Consider the following 22,785-nt stretch of genomic DNA (forward strand, 5'->3'; position numbering starts at 1 on the left):
TAATTCACACCTCTTCACGACAAAAACGTAACAACAGTTGATGCAGTTGAAAGGTTCTATAAAGTAGGTCGACCAGGTTCAAGTTAAAGGGCGGGACATTGTTACTCCAACTGTTACATGAGGGTTGTTAGATAGAGACATTTAGTTGTTAATAGAAGGTTTCGTTTAACTGAAGATATCTCGTTTGCCTAGACGAGGCTTTTGATTTTATATATCCACCAGACTTGTTTGGGTTATTAAGCACGAATCAAAGTCAGATGGACGAGCGCTTTAGCAGGAATGTTACTGTCAAATAGTCATGTGAGTTAAACTTGTTATCACATAGTTCAACAATTTACTGAAACATGTAAAAATAAAACTGATCATGAAGCAAGGTAAATTACAAAAAACAATGTGAAATTCATAAGACCTGACAACACAAAATGATAGACTTTATCAACCAACAGAACAACTTAATACATTTATTATATTCATGACTTAGTAAAGGTACTTTTCGAATAAATAGTGGGATAAAACTTATTTTACAGCAAGCAGCTTAACTTCCCATTAGTATGACAATTGTTTATAGTTCCATCTTGAAAAAAATCAATTATACAAGTAATTTAAGGGATAAACTATATGAAAATCTAAATAATACTTAACACCAAGCGCTAAAAGTCTAGTAGAAACAATATCATGACTAGTCATTCAGTCCAAAAGTGAAATGAATAATTTAAAAATTATCTTAAAAAGAAACGGGTAAATTGAAATATTGGATTTTAGGATTATGCAATTACTGTAAAAGAGAATGGAAGTTTCTTCCCTCATGTAATTACATTGTTTAATGAAACAGAAATCCAATCAGATGTGACGATTAGACTATCGTTGATGAGTATTCAGTAGGAGAAACGCGCAATTTAAACCCTCGTCTCAATGATAACTTTATCTTCTTTTTTTTTATCTTTCTGAGAGTTGGTTTCGTATTTCATGCTTCTAGTACTCGATTGATACTGGATTTGCTCAGTTGAAAAGAAAACAAATATATTCAGTTTTTTACGTTTCTGTCTTCTAGCTTATCGGAAGGTTAACGTGTTTTTTGATAATATTCATCGTCGTTGATAAACGGGAATTTGAATGTGAAGTACTTTTTTAAACAAGCAACAATTTAGGATTTTTTAAAACTATAAACTTGCAAATCAACGCCGATATCTTAAAAACTTTTAAAAAAAAATGTTGTAACCACTTTGTTTATGAAGCAGGTTTTCGATTTCTACACAGAATGAGGTTTCTTTTTAAGCTGTTTTGTCAAATGAAAAATCTGTGGCTTGCACATACAGACTTAGCATGCTTAGTAAAAGATAAAATAATCTTGAAAAAAAACTCCGAGGAAAATCCAAGATGAAAAAGCCATAATCAACTGGCAAAATCAATAGCTTAAACACATCCAACGAATGGATAATAACTGTCAAATTTCTGACTTGGCATAGGCATTTTCCTATTTATACCTGGTTTCATATCTAGATAAATCTCTCACATGTTTAACAGTCACAACTTAGTGCATTATTGTCAAGAATGTTTGAACAAAACAAACAGATAGAATATATATTTTTTGCTGTCTTATTACAGAATGATATAATATTGACACCCTTATTATGTAATATGTGTTATAATTTCAATTGCTATGAAAAAGGAACAAAATATGTCAGGAAAGAAAAACAAAAAGGCATATACACAAAGCACATAGGCAAAACCAAACGACAAGAATAAAAAGGTTTATTATACATGTTATAGCACACTAACACAATCAATATCGGGTTGTTTGAGCTCCAAGACACGTCACATGGCTATGGCAAACACATTAAAACATATAGTTCAGATAAACAGTTTTCTCCTAATTATCAAAATACATTTTTATACGTGTGGTACTCATATTGCTGCATAATGTATCAAGCGTTTCACCTACATGACCTATTATTTTATTTTTTTTCATGTTTATTGGAGTTAAAAACAATGTTAGAAAGAATGACAGCAATAAAAAGGTCTATTCTTATATCCAGAGGCATACGAGGATGTAAACAAAACAGAATACCTTCAACACCAAATACAAAAAGCACAGTGTACATTGTCAATTTCATTGGTGCTAAAGGAAAACCTAAAACTTCAGAAAAATGGCCGTGTAATGTATATAGTCGCTGTCGGTGTAAAATTCAATTAAAAGTTCTTTTCAAGAATCTGTCTTTATTAGGGACAAAACTAGTGGAAGTGACTTTAATAAAGATTTTTAATAAATCGTCATTCATTTTATATTCAATCTTATTTAATAATTGGACACTTTAAGCTATACAGTAAAACATATTCCATACATTTAGCCTACTTATTTAACTCGTGCAACATACAAACCTGGAGCAAGATAGCCATATCCCAAACACGGACATGTAAAACAAAATAGGCATACATCTCTCTTCTTTAATCGTTTCTCCATTGAAGACCGTCATTATCATATTATTTTTTGGACTAGTGTTGTAAAATGATTGTCACGTTTCATATAATTGTATGAATTTCAAGATTATAAATATATATAAATACGTCAAAAAATTCGTCATTGTTTGAAGAAGATGTTTATTGATATTCTGCGGTACACATGTTGAAGTGTACTATTATATTATTTATTTCAGCGTTTCTCAGTGCTGAGTGTTCTTACATTTGTTTGTACTGTACTTATTCCGTTGTTTTCCTCTTATACATGTTTTTGACCTGTTTCCCTCGGTTTCAGGTTATATCTATGTTGAGATTATATATATATGTTTGACACATTTCCATTCTCAATTTTATTGATCAGTATTTTTTTTAATTTGTATTAAAATACATGTGGTTATTGTAGAATTTTCAACCTAAACGCAAGCTGAAAGACAAATGAAATCTACATTTCTGCGTAGGCTTAAGTAAAAAACAATTGCAATTCATGACTATTGTTTTCCCTCTTCTTTCTCTCCTCTATACGTTCTTCGTATGCATCTCCTGTTAACAACAAGCACACATTCATAGTAGAGTACATTTAACATATGAGTAATGTCCATTATTCTTCAGTTTAGACAGTACAGAGGAAAATGAAGATTATTTTGTTGTTGGGTTGTTACAACCCATCAATACAGTATATGTATACAAATACCATTAAACTATGTTTCTATAGGATTTACTTTTTAAAATAAACGGTTAGGATTTTATTTTTCTGTCAACCATCGGTAGCTTCAAGCAGTTTTATACCTTTGAACTTCTATATGTATAGCTTAATATCCATAAGGTCATAACAGGTTTGTGAACTATATACTTGTGTCCTACATGTTAACCATAAACGTGTTAGTGTGTGACATTTGATGGTATATTTTCATTTTTGGTAAGTTCTACCGTTTTTATTTATATTTCTAAAAGAAATACCACAATATGTAACATCATATCTTAAATGAAGTAAACTTTAACTATTGCTGATATATTAAAAGATATTAAAAAGAAGAATATAATTTACTAAACTACGAATTTAGTTATCCATGTATCATGTGTATTTCTATTTAAATACAGGTACAAGTAAGATCAAGTAAGTAATAAATGTCAAATCATTATTTGTCTATGTTAAGTTGTAATGTTACGGTACATGTAACAGTAAATTGGTAGTGTTTATGTTTTTTCACATCATGCCGTATACGTACAGATGGAGAAAATAATCATTAAATTAGAATAGAGGATATTGTATCTAAATGAAAAAAAAAAGAATTCATTAATAAAACAAATTTTAGTTATTTTCATAACGAATTAATGTAGTGTTTGCTGAGCTAAATACATACAAAAGGTCATGAAGAAGGTCGTAACGTTTATAGATGTTTAAATCACAAGTTTAAAGTTAGTTTTTGTTTAATGATTACATCAGACAAGTTGAACGCAGAAAAATACATTATGATATGTCAGGAGCATGTTCAATGTTATTGTAATTGACCGTGTAAGAATCTGAAAAACCATGGGTTATGTCATTGTTCGTACCCGAAAATAAAAATAACGTTACGTCATTGGTTGAATTTTCATTGTTTAGAATGTTTTTTGACTAATTAAAAGGTTTTTGTGTACACTATTGAAAATATTACTGTGTACCCAGAATGCATTAAATCCTGAAACAGCGAATTGGTTGCTGTTTCACATATACTTTTTCGATCTTTGTTATGTTAAAAAATCATTAAGTTAGATTACTCTTACATTTTTTACTCTGGGACCTTCTAGAACTGACTATGCAGTATTGGTTTTTCTCAATATTGAAAGCCATTCGGTGACATACTGTTGTTCATTTTATGTCATTTGATCATCGTTGAGGAGTTTTCTTAATTATGTTATTCATACCATATCTCGTTTGTTATATGAACATATGTTCGATTGAACCCTGTATTAAATTACCATCAGCCAACTAATAATTGCAAATGCGTATGTTTGTCGACTTTTTGAACTCAATAACAGTTCATGCTTGTGTCAATTTATTTTTAATACAGCCATGATTTTGTACCAATGTGTTCCACGATTCTTATGCTTTGGAAATCATTCACAGTCCAACATTCCTGACACAAAGTAATTGTATAAATAAAAAAATCCAAGGTGGTTCTCATCACAAACATTTGTGACATACCGCGGTTTGTGTTCTTGGACACAGCATAACACTCGTAACTCGAATATGTCATGCCCTTCTCGTAACCGATCTTTATTCTAAATATATGATGTTGTCATCATAGAGCAGCAGAATATGTTGACTTAATAATCATTTAGTAAGATTACTCTAAGAAATACGAAAACCGTAATTTGAAACAGGAAGTTTTGAATTAAGCTGGTTCTCGGCTAACTACGACACTTTGTTCATGTTTGAGAGTAAATGTAGCGTAATACAATCAGATTCCAGTTTAGTTTCGATTGTTAGCGTTAATATAAATGAAATAAATCCGGAAATCGTACATTTTTCAACATATAAAAATCGTGGTGAAATTTTTTGAAAGGGGCGGGCTGGGATGAAAATCTTTCAATTTATTTTAATTTGCCTAATACCTTCAATTTCTTGAATAACAAGTTGATGTTTAATCTAATAGACAATTTCAATAATTGGTCCATCAAATATACTGTTGTGATGTTATCCTATTGTTTCAGAAAAGGGAGAAGGTTTGGTACCTTTTAAAACGTTTAATCCCGCTGCAAATGTTTGCACCTGTCCTATGTCAGGAATCTGGTGTACAGTAGTTGTCGTTTGTTTATGTAGTTCATACGTGTTTCGTGTTTCACGTTTTTATATAGATTAGATCGCTGGTTTTCCGTTTGAATGGTTTACAATACTAATTTTTGGAGCCCTGTATAGCTCCCTGTTCGATGTGAGCCAATGCTCCGTGTTGAAGTCCGCACCTTGATATATAATGTTTACTTTTATAAAATGTTATTTGGATGGAGAGTTATCTCCTTGGCACTCATACCACATCTTCCTATATTTATCGTATTAGATAGTTCATTATACGTTGCAAAATATGAAACTTTATTTAATAAATATTGTTTTATTTAAATACTTAATCAATTCTGATAGTTCATCAAAACTAAAATATGAACTAGATACATACAGGTCATGTGTGCATTGCACTACTTGTGTAGATAATTTACTGATAATATAAACGGTACCATTTTTTTTTAACCAGATGCACATTTCGACAATTTATGTCTCTTCGATGTTGCTCGAGGCTAAACTATTTGAAAAGGAAAGCTTTTTAAAAACATGCTATAAATTAAAATATACAAACAAGTATAACCAAAGCCGAACTGAACTAATATCACCGGACCATGTATGATAAGATATTCATAAAAGGTGTAATAAATTATTTTACATGTTATAGGTCATAATTATCTACTTAAACAGGGACGAAAGTAGCAGAGGGACAGTCAAACTTATAAATCGAAAATAAACTGACAACGCCATGTCTAAAAATGAAAAAGAGAAACAGACAAACAATAGTACACATGAAACAATATAGAAAACTAAAGAATAAGCAACACGAACCCCACCAAAAACTAGGGGTAATCCCAGGTGCTCCGGAAGGGTAAGCAGATCCTGCTACTAAAATGATGACTTCATGTCAAAATAATTTTTCTTCCTTGTCTGCTTTTCTTTTAGGTATAAGACGATGGGAGACAAAACTTTAGATGGTAATACTTCATCTGAATGGAAACCTGAATTAAAATATGACTTTGGTAAGCAAGACTGGTATAAATGATCCCTTTAAAAATATATCAGACCCCTTTTTTCTTCGGTTGTAAAAAATCTAAAAGGAAAATTATTGTCGAACTAGCACTTTTCATAATCAATAGGACAAGTGCTAGTTGTGGAACAGGATCAGATCACTCTTCTGGATCACATGAGATAAACCCGAAAGTTTGGTCAATTCGAATTGCTCTTTGTATCATCAATTGTTTTTTTGGTTTTTCATGAGACGTTTTTCTTTGTCCTTTTGAACTTTCTTACTCTTTTTTAAGGAGGTAGATCTTGGTTCAGGGAGATAACTCTTTAAATTAGTTAAGCGTTTGTAAAAGTCAAGTTCATTAATGTTTTTTAAGCATTTACCTGAAACAGATTGAAAATAATCTATGTAACCTAGAAGCTTAGAATATGTTTTTGAAAATGGTTGACACAAACGTACTGATGATTTTAAGAGTTATTTCCCTTAACCTAGGTCTACCTCCTTAAATCATTCAAATCATACGCAATATATTTGCTGTTAACTTTTAGCATTATATTTCGAATATAGTTCTAGACGTGTTAATCTTGACAATAGCAGGACTCTGTCTCTCAAAATACATTTTTCAAGTAGAGTTTATAGAAAAAGATAAGTATAGTCATCTGTCAAACTCCCTTTCTTAAATAAAACAAAAAACAACTAATAAGGAGTTTGGCTTGCCTGCACGAAGCTATATATCCAGTCTGGTGTCAAAATATCTTTACTAGATGTCAAAATTCCTATCATCATCCTTGCCAGCTCCATTTACAGAGCTTCATATCGGATATATTGCAAAATGTTTAAGCAACAAATATTTCCATGACAAATCTCTCAGGAATACCTGAACGCAATTTCTTTATATTCGATCAGCCTCTTTATATAAATACACTTTAATGCGTTGGCTGTTTGCAGTTTTGTCCGACACATATTTAATGCTTGACAGTACTTTCAACGTGTTCAATTTCTAAAAATATGTTGCATCTGCTCATATCTTACTCAATAAAGATCTAACAGACGTGGAATGATTCTTTATTTAGTCCGTGGCTTCACAGTTTTACGTTGGAACGTGTCAGCACTACACAAAATGTAACACATACATATATGTCGGTAACCAACTTGCTGTCTTGCTTTTTTAATATGTTCAACAGAGAGGCGAAAGATACGAGGGGAACAGTCAAATGCATAAATCGAAAATAAACTGACAACGCCATGGCTAAAAATCCTTTTAAAATTTGTGTTGCACTTTTCTGCTAGATTGTATTTTTTCATATGTGTTTAGTACCTGAGGAGCAACGTTAAAATAACAACGACAAACAGTAGACAATAGACCATATATACAAATACTGAACTACTATAATAACAATTTAAAATACTAGAAACAGGTTATAAACATTACAGAACCATTCAACATTTATTTCAGATCCGATTACTAGTGAGGATGAAATTGTTACCGTTGACTTGGGTGGAACACCAATACAATGTTTGAAGATAGGAGATGCATTACAGAATTTGAAAACGGCTAAATTATTTCCAGATTACAGAAAACACATACCGAGTATCAGAAATATGGAAATGGATGATGATGATGTCATAATATGTGCATTTGCAAAATCAGGTACTAATTATAAGTATACCAATGCATATTTACAGCATAAAAAAGTATTACAAACGATGACCGACAAAGCTAGCTCTTATACGCTGAAAATGCACACAATTATCTATCCAAGCTCAAAATAGCATTTCAAAAAAGACTCTGCACTTCTCTATTCTTGACAATATGAAAAAAATAATACTACATATAATAAATGTAATAGTAAATCGAACGATTTTTGGAAGGAAAAATCACTTAATATATTACATGTAATAACATATATTCAACTTTAACAGGGACACATTGGTTATGGGAAATGGCTTCCATGCTAGGAATCGGAAAGGCAGATTATCATGGAAAAGAGAAAACTTCAGCCATGTTTGAATTCATTCCTGCAGAAGCGTTAAGGGTGTCACCAAAACCTCGTATTTATAATACTCATTTCGCGCCTCAGTGTTTACCAAAGCAGGCTTTTGACAAAAAGTGCAAGATTCTGTTCCTTCAAAGAAATCCGAAAGATGTTTTAGTGTCACTTCTTCCGTTTCTCCAGGGTTATAACTTCATAGATTCAACGATAAAATGGGACGAATTCATCTCCAAATATATGGAATTAGGTAAGTTGATAGAATATGTTAGTGTTTGGTTTTTTTTTTCAAAATAATCTGTGTTAAGTCAAGTTTTCAAGTTTTGTTACACATATCACAGTTTCTAAGACAATATTTACACTTTGGTATTTTAACATAAATTGCTGTTCATTTATGATACACATTGACCAAATAAAAATTATGTGTCTTAATAATATCAATATTCCGGCCAAGTTTGCATATTGGAGACCGTACTAACCCTAAACTATAATGGTTTTACTTTTACAAATTGTGACTTGGATGGAGAGTTGTCTTATTGGCACTTGTACCACGTCTTCTTATTTCTAATTGTGTCTTATGTAGACATCAATAATTGAGTTTTTCATTATCTGTAAGTTTAAGCTCACGTTGGGTCCATAATAAATGAGAAAAAAAACAAGGAAAAGAAAGGCGAAGATGCAGAAGAAATTTCTGTAAGCCCAAAGATTTGGTTACCGTTCCGTAATTTTAATGTTGACATAAGGTTTATTAAATCTTTCTCATCTAATATAGTTGAACATATATTGTTGTTTTTTTACCAACATTTATAAATGCGACTAAATACTATCTAATTTCATGCCGAAAGGTTAAGTTTTCTTTACATAATTTTAATGATGACATTAGGTTGTTTCATTTTTTTCAATTGTAACAATCAAACACATATCATTATTATTCGAGTTATACCTATTTTTCCGTGTGATTTTACAAATTGCAGAAGTGGAATCTTCGTTATTGAACTGGTTTTACTATACAAGACAGTGGTATGAGTTCTTAAAGGAAGGACATGACAACATTTACTGCTTATCATATGAAGACATGAAAGACGTATATAATTTTTAGCTTATATTTATTCTTTTCAATTCTAAAATTCAACACTTAACATGAACATACTTGGCATTGACTATATACAATATCTTAAATCTATTAAATAGGGCATTATCTACGAGATATATAAAAAAAATAATACGTGCATATTTTTTTGTTACATCATTAATGAAAGTGAAAAAATTATATACTAATTGGCTTTTTGAAGCCAGTTCGGTTCAATTTTGTACAAAGAATCTAATAATCATCGCTGATGAATTGTTTATTTGCAAGTGATTTATTTGACCTGATTTAATCCGTATGCATGTGACTTATTATTAAAACTTTAAGCTAGAGATGGCTTACGCATGAATTATGCCTGTTCAGTTTTAAAAAAAGAAACGAATGACAAAATTGAAAATAAAGCAAGGGTTAATTATTTGATTGTCTGGTTTGATCCACAAACACTCAATCTCAAAGCGGTAAAAACGATGGTTAACATATATTTTTAACCTACAGTATGAAATCAAACAGACTTGAAAAAACCAAATTGCATGATGGTGCTATCTATTTATGTCTATGGTTATGATCAAGTCGTGTCATTGACAGTCATACGAGGTCACCTTGGTAGTTAATTAGAAAGCATCCAGATACACACTCAATCTAAATTAACACAAAATCCTCATACAATTATCGAGCCAATACGTTGTAAACTGTTTATTCTAGACATCCTATAATCTTATATTAAGTGTGAATTTCTAACGGTTACATTAAAAATGCGTTTATTTATTTTTTTTCCATTGAAATGAAACCAAAACAATATAACAATCAATAATTGGCCCTTTCTGTAATTTCAGCTTTAAACAATTCAGATATCATTTGAATTATCATCAACGCTAACAGAAAACACAAGTGATGTATTAGATACCTTAAACGAATATACAGTAAGCAATACACATACATTTAAAGATATTACACATAGTTTTGCTAAAAAAAAATTGTTTTTATTTTTTTATTTTTTTATTTTTTTTAATGTGATTAAAATCTCAGCTGAGGGTCATTGAGTAAACCAATATGTTCTTGTCTACAGGATCCAGTTACGGAAATATCGAAACTTGCTAAATTTCTAGAAGTTGAAGCAAACAGTGAGTTGGCAAAAGATATAGCAGTCAAATGTAGTTTCCAAAACATGAAACAGGCAGCGAGTTCAAAGCAGGAAACATTTGCAATCAATAATAAAGAACTTGCTAAGAAAATTACAAACTTCACATACAGAAAAGGTATAAAACTATATCTAACTCTTTTTTTCTTTTTATCTAAATTATTTTTATTATATTTGTTTGAGATACATAAAGTACTGGTACCTTATCCCGTCCTCGAGTATTTAATATATTTTAATATCAGTGGATAGGTAAGTAGTTGTTAATGCACAATATATAATAGTTTAGATAATGACATATATGCAACTGAATTAAAATGAAATAACATGATTTATTAAAAATTCTAGTTCAAGACGATAATTAATTTTTTTCTGAAACAAGATTATAGAATGTATATCACATATGGAATATTTGACGATTATTGCAAGGAAACAATAGCAGGTTTCGGAGTTAATTTTCTAGCTCGATCGCACTTACAGTGTATTGATACATAAAGCAAAGCTATTCCGAGGCTTTCAACCTTTTTGGTTTTAGGTCAGGACAGAAATGATGATAATTTCTATATCAAAATCAACACCTATGTAATTTTTTTTATTATTCATATGATAAGTTGACTGGTGGTTTGCGCATAAAACCACATTCTCTTTAATTAACAAAAAGTTATTATCAGAATATTCGGTATATATGTGCTTCTTTCTCCTTATTTATTTTTGAATAAGTGTTGGACAGTTAACCAGTATTGAACGTGTTCGCAGAAAACATAATGCATTATTTGCTTGGCACACTTCATATTTTAAACATAACTTCCGGTTTTTCATTTTTTTACTACTAATTTTTACAATCGTTCATGTTATTAATCTTTTTTTTCTCTTTAACAGGTGAAGTTGGAGACTGGAAAAACTACTTTACCGTTGCTGTCAATGAGAAATTCAATGCTCGGTTTGCCAAAAAGATGAAAGGAATTGACTTTAAATATCGCTTTTCTTTGTAACATGTAACATATGAATTCTCTCATAATAACTTATAACCAAATTATATTATATAAGGATCTCATTCGATTCGTATGTACACTCTCTTTCTGTAACCTTTAAATGTAATGTGATGTGTTGTGTAAAAGAGAAGATGTGGTATGATTACCAACGAGACCGAATGACACAGAAACTATTAACTATAGGTAACCATACGGCCTTCAACAATGAGCAAAGCCCATACAGTATAGTCAGCTGTAAAAAGCCTTAGTCAATAATACGGATGAAAAATGAAGTAATAAAAAAAGATAAAGCACAAATTCAATTCATGTTTAGGCAATGGCACACGCGAAGGACGATGGAAACATGAGATACAATGTATCTTAATGATATAAAAATATAATGTAGTCACCTTTTATAATTTGCTATGATTTCGATGACATAATTTTACAAAAATATAGTAGTGCTATATACACTGCTGGTGAAAGTTTCCTTTCGATGGTATCCCTATGTCATTTAAAGCTCTGATTTTCTTTCTCGGCTTTTGTATTCCCTCTTTATTTGTATTAATAAGTTTTGGATGTTTAAATGTGTTGGCTATAAGAATCATTGAAGAGACATTTCAATGCGCTTCTGGTGCATACCAATTTGTATTATCTGTGCCATTATGTAACCTCTCGTATTGTTGTCAGATTTTGGTCATTCATTTGACATGAAGAACGCTATTCGAAAATCAAGACATAATTCAATGATAGGTAATTTGTTTATTTTCGTTTTCATCATACTGCCTAATCCGGATAACAAAGAAATGAAATTATGAAATGAAAAAAGAATTATTCAAACTCATTCAAAGGGTATATACATTTATACATGTCTCAAAATCGCTGATATAAAAAAAATTACAATCGCTAACATTTTTAATAATAAAAATCGTGGAAACCCTTCTATTGATAAATGTTATACCGTAAAATAAGTTACGTGTCTCCGTCTTTCCACTAACATTACGGTAAGGTCTACGTCTAATAATTGCATAGTTTCCTTAATTTTGAAACTGGTAATAAACTGAAAAACTAACAGTGTTATTTATTAACTTACATGAAACAAACATGAAACATGAAAACTTAATTAAACGCCTATTTCTACATATACAATATGTATTCAATGGCGTTGTACATAAATGACATATAAAGTACAAAAATACTATACAAAAATACAATATGTATGTACTATACCAAAAATTGAAAATATATACTGTGATACACAAGAAAAAAGTCAGAAAAGTTCAAAATAATTTTCGAAATACAATGTTTTCAACCGACATTTAAAAGTATCCAAAGATTCAGAGTTTCTTACATTTGTTCCTAGTTCATTCCACAATTTTGGCCCAATAGTACTAAAGCTTCTATCTGAAAAAAGTTTTCTTTTTGTTATATGGGACTGCATAACAACCAATAGATGACTATGACGACCTTAATGAACGTTTCGACACTTGAGGATTTAACAAATTGATCAAATATGACGATGCATTACCTACATGACAGTTGTACATATATGTTAAGATTTTGAATGTAATTCTGGCTTTGATCGGAAGCCAGTGTAAGAAAAAACAATGCCTGCTTGGCACTATCATACTAAGAACGGTTTAACACAAGTTGCAATTGGACGCAGTGCGTAGATAAAACTATACTTTATTTTATCTTAACGCACGCATGTACATCTTTATCGTTCAAATTATTACTATAAAAGTATCATTTATCAACACACTCATCCTACTAAATATTTAACAATTCAACCTTTAGAAATTGTAAATAAGCAGCTTAGGGAATCTCATTCAAAGTTTGTACGATGACTGAAAATAATTAGATCAAATTGGATTGAAAAGTCAGCAGTCTGTCCTCTCTTTCTAAATGAGAATATCATGGGGAGCGAAAACTCATGTATATCAAGAACCGATTATGTTTACGTAACATTTTGATTATAGTTTCTAAAACTGTTCGTAAACACCGCTCTTGTTGGCTTAAAATAAATCGCATTCATAGAAAATGCCGTACCAAGAACAATACAATTATTTCTGACATAATAAGTATTTCAAAAAGTCAACGGCAGACATGTACATTTTCAGTAAACCAAGCTCTGTTCTTTACCAGTTAATAAATTACATCAAATTCCAAATTGCAGTCCATAGCGTGAAATCGTCCAAATTGCATATTGTTATTCTCAAATGTTTCCCAATATTGATCGCCCTCAAGATCATAAAAAAAAATTGATTAAGATCCAATATGTCAATAAAGATTTTATCAAAACTTAAACAGACTTATTCTGTAGAGATTTAGTTAGTGTTGTCAGATCATAAAAGATGGCATATTTTGGTATTGATATCGATTAACTCATATGGTCTTTTGTCTTGTTCTGAAACTAGTTGTTGGCATGACACGGGTAGTGTATTTCTCATTATTTTTTTTATCTATGATACAATACATCTAACGGGATAAACTGTGTTTGATTTTCATACGTGCAAACATCATCTTCAAATCAGTTCAGCCGAAGTCTGCAGCCATCATATCAGTTGCTGCTAGTAGTCTCTTGTTAATTTATCGTTGTTTCATTGTCTTTTTGCCTTGTTTCTTTAGTTACCTTTTCTGAAATCAGACTAAGACTTCTACTAAATTGATTTTTACAGTGCGTTTTGCTGTGTGTTTGTTTATTCTACATTGTCTAGAGGAACAGCAGAAGGTTGAGAGATAATTTATTTACTGTAAACCAATTTATTTTCGCAAGATATTTATTTTCGCTACTGTTTGCCAGTAGAAAAATAACGCGAATAATAAATTGTCGCCATCTTGTAAAACTTTTTTTTAAAGCGTTTTCCTATACATCAAGTGAATTTGAAAATTGCAAAATTAAATCGCCGTGAAATGGGCATGAAAGGATTTAACGCAATAAAAAGTATCCGCGAAATATAGTATTCAACCCCATCGCTTTTTTGCGATTGTCGCATGTCAGGAGCCTCTGGCCTTTGAGGGTCTTGTTTTTTTTCAAATGTAGTTTATTTGTATGTTTTGGAGTTTAATATTTTGATGTGATACCAATTTTACTGAACTAGTAGATATTTTGTTGAGGGGGCGGCTGATTTTCTTGCTGTCTTGAGGACAATTGGTGGCTTTTTTGTTATTGTTTTTTTTTAGCTTTTGGTCGCGTTGCTGTCTTCTTCGCACGTTGCTCATTTCCGTTCTAAATTTTAATAATTTTATGGATAGGACTTGAAGTTAAATAAAAATATAAGCCAATGTGTCAGTGCAGCAAACGTCATGTGTCCAGTCAATCCATCAATTCGTCGATGAAATGCACGCGATTCCAGTCATACAACTGAACAACTATTCCAACATTGTGTACGCGTCAAAGTAGTTTAAGTAACTATTTCATCTTACTTCATATTTTCAACCAAATCATACTGTTAAGACAAATAGCGGATAAATATAATAAAGTGTCCTTTTCTATTTTGAATTGACTTGACTTTATGAGTTCGAATATCAGCTTGGCATAACAGGCTCCCTTGATATTCTTGTAAAGAAGGTCAGATGCAAAAAGTAATAAAATTCATTTTTTCTATATACATGAGCTTATATAAAAACCTTGCTTTATTCATAGTATAACTTTAAAGGGGGGGCGAAAGATACAAAAGACATTCAAACTCATAGTTTGAAAACAAACTGACAACGCCATGGCGAAAAAGGAGAAAGACAAACAAATAAATAATAGAACAGAAGACACAATGTAGAAACCAGATACTAAGCAACACGAACCGCATCAAAAACTGGGGGTGATCTCAGGTGATCTGGAAGGGTTAGAAGATCCTGCTCCACATGTGGCACCCGTTCAAATGTGTTTTTGTAGTTGGTGATTGGTTTTTGTATATCATGTTTACGTTGAACCTGTTATTGGTGATTATTCATTGTGTATCGTAGTTAAGTTGTCAAGCAAGCTTGTCAATATTTTAGTAAATTAAAATCATCATTCTAGCTTTTCATGAATACTAATTTACCCATAATTAAAGAAGAAGGTATTCTGCAAGCAAAATGTTTTAAACTAAATACCTGCAAAGTAGCTAGAAAAATTAGGAACAAATGTACATACTGTAAAGCTTGTATAAAACATTCTTCTTTGCACATATTTCATTATGAGCCAGTATCACATACCCTTTCAATGTTTCAGGACTATTAAACATAAAATATTATTCTACGAATCATGATAAAATAAATCTAAAACGTTTAATCAACGAATTGTGCTTATTGCGAATATAAACAAGTGCGTTTTTTCGTGTATAAACATGTGATGTCGTTTGCCTTTGTGTTTCTTTTCCAAATACATGAATTTTATTAAATTTAAATAAATCATCCTCAATCGTTGTTTCGATCAAATATACGTATCTTGTGCATGGTATTTATATTTTTTGTTATACCTATTTTAACAGTATAAGTCTATGTTTTATCAGTATTGTTTAAATTTGTTTTGTTATGGTAATTGTAAAAATTTACAAGCTAATTGTGAGCTGATAGATAAATGAAGTCTACATTTCCCCTTGACCTTCACGAATAACAATTGAATCTCCTGACACATGTTTTCTAAAGATTTCTCATATCACTACGTATGTATCTTCTATCAGAAACAACAAGCACACATGCATAGTAAAGAAATGTTCACTCGTGTTTTCTTCAGTTTAGAAAGTGGAAAGCACAGATTATGTTGTTGTTGTTATTAATATTTGAATTTAAGTAACTTCATAAATTAAGAGGTACAATGTACAAAGTAAAGTCACAAACATACTGAACTCCGAGGAAAATTCAAAATTGCAAGTCCCTAATCAAATGTCATGATAAAATGATAAAACACATCAAACGAATGGAACGAATGGATAACAACTGTCATCGATAAAGTATATATACTACACTTCACTGTTTACAAATAAAGTTAAACTGTATCCATATGAACTATCTCTCAAAGAAACAGTCAGGTATGTTTAGCCCTATTAATCGTTTCAAGCAGTCTTAAACGTGTTACATTATTATTCATATGTGTCGAGTGGTTCATAAGGTCATATCGAAATAGACTATGAAAGGACTATTGTACTAGATTTCAACCCTTAACACGTATATCAATGTATGTTTTCTTTTTTATGTAAGACTATTATGATGGGAGACAGAATATTAGATAATGATACCTCCTCTGAATGGAAACCTGAATTAAAACATAATTTTGGTAAGCAACATATGTCGGAAACCGTTTAAAATTAATAAAAGGTACACTTTTCCTTGGTTTTGCGATTTCCAAAATGAAAATTATACCCTTTATAATATTCATAATAAACACGAATAGTAGAAGTGAAACTTATCTAGCTTACTTTTCTCGATCATGTGAGATTAACCTAATTTTTAGTCAGATTCGTGATGTTTAGTCCTTTGTGTGGTCAATAGCATGCATGAATAGTGCTACCTTGACTAGATTGTTTTTTCGTCGATTTTGTTTTCATAAGTTTTGATAATGATTTTTTTCTTTCCTTTAGAACGTTTTGATTCTTTATCTAAATCAATTAATTCACATGAAATATATTTCATCTTAAATATCAAATAGGTTTGTCTGATAATGACATATTAATATGAATCAGCAAATATAGTTTTGGACTCGTACAACTTGATAAAACTATGTCATATTTAATGGTTTTTTTAAGTACAGTTGGCTGACGATGAAAAGTATAGAAATCTGGCCAACTCCATATCGGAAGTATAACCAAATTCTACAGGAGGAGTCAGGCTGGCCTCGTTGTTTAAAAACCAAGCCAAGTGCTGTAAAAATATTTGCCTCGATCTTATGACGAAACTCCTACCCTCATTCCTGCCAACTAAATGTACAGATCATATTTATTAGATATATTTGTAAAAGTTAATGCCAAATAAATTTCTGCATTCGCAGTTTTGTCCAACACAAACAATCATTTTCACAAAGATTCAATTTCTAGAAATATGTTAGATCAATAAAACATTTTTTCCAAACTTTTCTCAAGTTCAATTTAACAGAATGACCTCGAAAATGATCTTGCAGAGTCGCAGTTATATGCTGTAACTTGTAAGCACTAACACATTATATATGTCGGAAAGCAACTCCTTTTCTGTAGATTTATGTTTTACATGTTGAATCCATTTTAATTACAATATTGTTTCACATTTTTTCTAAAGTACTGCCTAATTAAAGGACTTTTGAATGTGTTAAAGTGCTCAACTGTAACATAAACAACTACCACAAACATGTACTTATAGACAACAAATATTTACAACTACCGAACATCTATGATTTCAACTTGAAATACTGTGAATTTATTTATTTTCGTGGTTATAAATTTTCATTGAGAAAGGAAAACTTGCATGTTTGTGGACATTAATTTCGATGTTTTGCTGATATCTTCATACAAGAATTTAGGAAATTTGTCATCCGTTGAACATTTAGTCGTCCACCTATACCCACGAAATCCACGAAAATTGGTATCCAACGAATAATAATGAATCCACAGTACTAAATCCTGGTCATGCATTAAAAATATGTTACAGATCCAATTACTAGCGACAATGACATTGTAACTATTGATTTGGGTGGTACACCGATACAATGTTCGAAAAACGGAGACGCATTACATCATTTCGTCACGTTCAATGGCCAGGAAGATTCTGGATTACTGAAAACACATACCGAGTATCAGAAACATGGACATGGATGATGATGATGTCATAATATGTGCATTTGCAAAATCAGGTAAATGATAAGATTGATTGATTGATTGTTGGTTGCTTTACACAAAAGGTAAAGGTAAAAAGATATCACAAAAAGGCTATATCGCGGCGATGGTAAATGATAAGAGCGCTAACAAACACAATATATACATATGTCTCAAATTTTTAATGCTGTGGGTTAATTTTTCTTTGTTTTTGTTGGAATTTTTTTTTTTTTTTTTTTTTGGGGGGGGGGGGGGTATCAATTCTCAAAGATGGATGTGGACTTGGGTGCAGTTTATATACTAAGATAGATGTTAAAGATGTTTTACGACTGTTTTTCGGTAAACTAAATAATTAATAAAATGTTTAGTCAACCAGCGAAGCAAGAATTAACACGTCATAGATGAAGAGTAATAAACGCTCAAAATAACATTTTAAAGAAAGGGTAAGCACTCTATATTTGCATATTCGAAGATGATATCCATAAAACTTTTAATCTAAAACTGTGTATTAATGTGTGAAAATCGGATTGCTTGATATTAAAAGATAAACGATTTTTAGTACTACAATGGGTTGATTTTTAAAAATCGATGTTAAACATGTGAATTCAACATTATATGTATCTTATGTTCCCGTTTTTGGGGTTTGATATCATATTTTCGATCAATCTCGCATATCAGACCAAAATGTTCAGTCCAATTTTACCTACTAGTAAAGGTAACAGTCTAATTGCTGACTTACACTGACTGTAAGTAATAAATTTTTGCTAATTCTTTTAAAAGATGCGCACTTTTATAAAATGCTGCTTAACGTATATATGTGATTTAACAGTGGTGGTATTAAAAAGCAACTTCCCGCCCTATAGGCGAGCGTGCAATACAAAGTCATTTATACATTTGATTACAATACAGCTCGTTAGTAACATCGGTTTCTCATTTTAATGTAACATGTGTAATAACTGCTTTTTTTTTTTTAATTAACAAAATATTCCAAATTAAAATAATTGATTTGCCTTATAGAAGATTATTTCTATAGCACAACTACTGTTTTTTCTAAAGATGGATATCTTAATGAGCTGTATTTCATATTGTATCAAAAAGCAACTCAAAAGTAAATCAAAAGTAAAAGTATGCATGCAAAACAAATGAAACAATACTAGTTTTTCATTGGAAAACAGTTCAATTGCTTACAGTTACAAAATACTAAATGAATAAAGTGCTAGGCTTATCCTATTAACTGGATAATGTCCAGTAAATAACATCGCATACGTATTTTGAACATCGGTGATCGACATTTTTATATGGGTAACATTAACGTTAAACTTAAATAGGGACACTCTGGTTATGGGAAATAACTTCCATGCTTAGAAGTGGAATGGCAGATTATCAAGGAAAAGAGAACGCTCCAGTCATGTTGGAGTTCTTTCCGGCAGAGATGCTAAGAAATTCGCCAAAACCTCGTATTTATAATACTCATTTTACACCTCAGGGATTACCCAAGCAGACATTTTACAAAAAGTGCAAAATTCTGTCTCTTCAAAGGAATCCGAAAGATGTTTTAGTGTCAATGCTTTCATTCCTACAAGGTCATAAATTCATAGATTCTACGATCAAATGGAATAAATTTATCTCAAAGTATATGGAATTCGGTAAGTTGGAGAATAAACTGTTGCCTCTGATAAACATGATACAATGTAAATAAGGTTCTATTTTAATTTTTCAGTTTTTCTGATTTGGTCAAGTTTTCAAGTTATTATACACATTGCTAAACAGTTTTAATTTTGTTTTGGAATGTTAATATCAATTACTGCTGTTATAAAATAAACAACGCTGCATTGAAGACCTGTTGGTGACCCTCTGCTGTTGTTTTTTTATTTGGTCGGGTTGTTGTCTCTTTGACACATTCCCCATTTCCATTCTCAATTTTAAAGAACAAAAGTAAAATATGTTAAAAAAAAAACATCAAGTCAACAGCTTTGTCTTGAAATCATCAAGAATCCAGTTTTCGATTTAAAAGCATAGCACTGAAAAAGCCTCAGACGGAATGCCAACTACACAAAATATATGGTATTACATATGTTTGAATAAGTATAAAGGAAAAGAGACCGAAAAGATGAAATGAAATCGTTTAAACCCCTTAGGTCCAAACGTTTACAAATGCAACTAAATATCCTTTAATTTCATGGTCAAAGCTTTCTCTTCACATAATTTAATTTGAGACTTCTGGTGATTTCTTTTATTTCATCTCAAAATATTGAAAACGTGTTGTTTAATTGTATAACGCTGTTTACTTAATTTTTAACAAATTTCAGAAGTGGAAACCTCGTTATTGAACTGGTTTTACTATTCAAGACAGTGGTATGAGTTTTTGATATGATATGTTTATCTTTATTCCTTAAGTGTAACACGAAAGATGCATATTCAAGAATAAATAATATCAATATATATTAAGTCTGAATTTTAAAAAAAAATACTTCGAGAATAATTGTGTCTTTACTTTCTCCAAAAATTCATGTAATTTATTGTGAAACGAGAAAAACAAAAACAATGCAACAAATTATAAGCCTTTACTGTTATTGATGATTCGATTGATTTAGCCATTCAAGCTTAACGATAAGTCAGATATTTTTTCATTACATATCAAGGCTAATAAACACCAACACTTACATTTACTGATATAGCACTAAGCTTTCTAGTTTTTAAAGAATGAGGAATAAATAGTTATCATAAGTACCAGGCTTTTAACGTGATTCCCCTGACGCACGTATCATCTACATTAGACTAATAAGGGACGCCCAGATCAGAAAATTAAACAAGTATATAGTTAAAGATCATTGCGGACCCAAAATTCAAAAAAGTTTTGTACTTAAATTTTTAAATTTGCTTAAAACTGTTCAATACATTAACATTATCAGCTTGTTGTAATATATAAAACAAATTTGTTCTTTTCTACAGGATCCAGTGACGGAGATAACAAAACTTGCTAAATTTCTAAAAGTTGAAGAAAATAGTGACCTGTTTAAAAATATAGCTGTAAAATGTAGTTTCAAAAACATGAAACAAGCAGTGACTTCAAAAGTTGAAACATCTCCAATCAATAATAAAGAAGGCGAAAAGAAAATTACAAACTTGACGTACAGGAAAGGTATAAATGAATATTACACCTTATTTTCATTTATATAAGTGTATATCATCTATCAAATACTGCAATATATCCAACTTCACATTATTTTTAATAATAGTTGTTTGTTTAACGTCTAGAAACAAACATGTTTTACATGTTTTGAACGAATTTGAATAGAAAAGTGCGGCAACGGTTGTTTATATTGAATAAATACTAATCGTGGGAAAGATGTAAATTCAACAAAAAATCAAATGTATGTTCTTGATGATTCGACCTTCAACTTTAAAAAAGGACATTTTGGATAAAGTGGTAATTCTGCATTGGAACAGTTCACTTACGAAACCTAATATAGCTATTGAAAGGATAGGGAGAAAGACATTCCCCTGACAGTATGTTTCAAATTTACCTACCCAGCTCAATCTGACCTGACAGTCCATTTGTACAGCATATCTAGTCCGGCTCAAACCACTTCTTTGGTTATTTTTCAGAAGATAATGAATAATCAAGATGACACTTTCTATATCAACAGCAACACCTATATGTGAACATGTGCTTATTTAAAATTATTGGAAAACTGGTTGTTTGCAAATAAAAAATGTATTTCTAGAAAATGCAGAAAATGCTTTTCTTTCCTTCGTTCATTTCAGTTCCAGACTCTTTCATTAGTATTGAAAAAGTAGGACGAAAGATACAAAAGGGACAGTCAAACTCAGAAATCTAAAATAAACTGACAACGCCATGGCTAAAAATGAAAAAGACAAACAGACAAACAATAGTACACATGACACAACATAGAAAACTAAAGAATAAACAACACGAACCCCACCAAAAACTAGGGTCGATCTCCGGTGCTCCCGAAGGGTAAGCAGATCCTGTTCCACATGTGGCACCCGTCGTGTTGCCTATGTGATAACAAATCCGGTAAATAGTCTAAATGTGTTCGCACGAAACCTGACTGCAGTGTGTGTTTGTCACAAATTATATCTCGAACTCAAATGCTAGTATCATTTTTTTATTTTTTCATTACTGATCTTAACAAATGCTTTTATTGCTCATGTTGTTGATAATTAACTGTTATACCTTTTCATGTGTTATTTGTTATATGTTTAACAGTGAATATATACATATATACTCATACTATTCAACAGGTGAGGTTGGAGACTGGAAAAACTTTTTCACCGTTGATCTCGATGAGAAATTTGATGCTCTGTTTGCCAAAAAAGATTAAAGGAATTGACTTTCAATATTGCTTTTCTTTATAACTTGCAAGTTATGAATGCAATGATTATACCAGAAATATATGCAAATGGTTTTACACTAGTCATCTATGGGGGCCTTTATAGCTTGCTGTTCGATGTGAGCCAAAGCGCTGTGTTAAAGACCGTACTATGACCTAAAATGGTTTATTTTTATAAAATGTGTCTTGAAAGGAAAGTTGTCTCATTGGCACTTATACGACATATTCTTATATCTATATAATCAAAACATAATAAATACG

The 22,785-nt window shown here is 31.0% G+C and overlaps 2 protein-coding genes across 2 annotated transcripts; both read left to right on the top strand.

The window, feature by feature from the left end:
• The first annotated feature begins 3,320 nt into the window (after positions 1–3,320).
• On the top strand, positions 3,321–13,712 carry LOC139491557 (sulfotransferase 1E1-like). Its single transcript, XM_071279306.1, has 7 exons — positions 3,321–3,373; positions 6,158–6,234; positions 7,678–7,872; positions 8,145–8,462; positions 9,187–9,296; positions 10,366–10,555; positions 11,314–13,712. The coding sequence occupies exons 1-7, from the start codon at positions 3,354–3,356 to the stop codon at positions 11,424–11,426; spliced, it is 1,023 nt and encodes a 340-aa protein (XP_071135407.1). The 5' UTR covers positions 3,321–3,353; the 3' UTR covers positions 11,427–13,712.
• A 4,443-nt stretch (positions 13,713–18,155) lies between these two features.
• On the top strand, positions 18,156–22,515 carry LOC139492858 (sulfotransferase 1B1-like). The gene is made up of 3 exons (XM_071281010.1): positions 18,156–18,204; positions 19,495–19,812; positions 22,436–22,515. Exons 1-3 carry the CDS (start codon positions 18,156–18,158, stop codon positions 22,513–22,515), a joined length of 447 nt encoding a protein of 148 aa, XP_071137111.1.
• Positions 22,516–22,785: the final 270 nt, after the last annotated feature.

Source organism: Mytilus edulis, chromosome 10, assembly GCF_963676685.1.
Source record: "Mytilus edulis chromosome 10, xbMytEdul2.2, whole genome shotgun sequence".
NCBI lineage: Eukaryota > Metazoa > Mollusca > Bivalvia > Mytilida > Mytilidae > Mytilus > Mytilus edulis.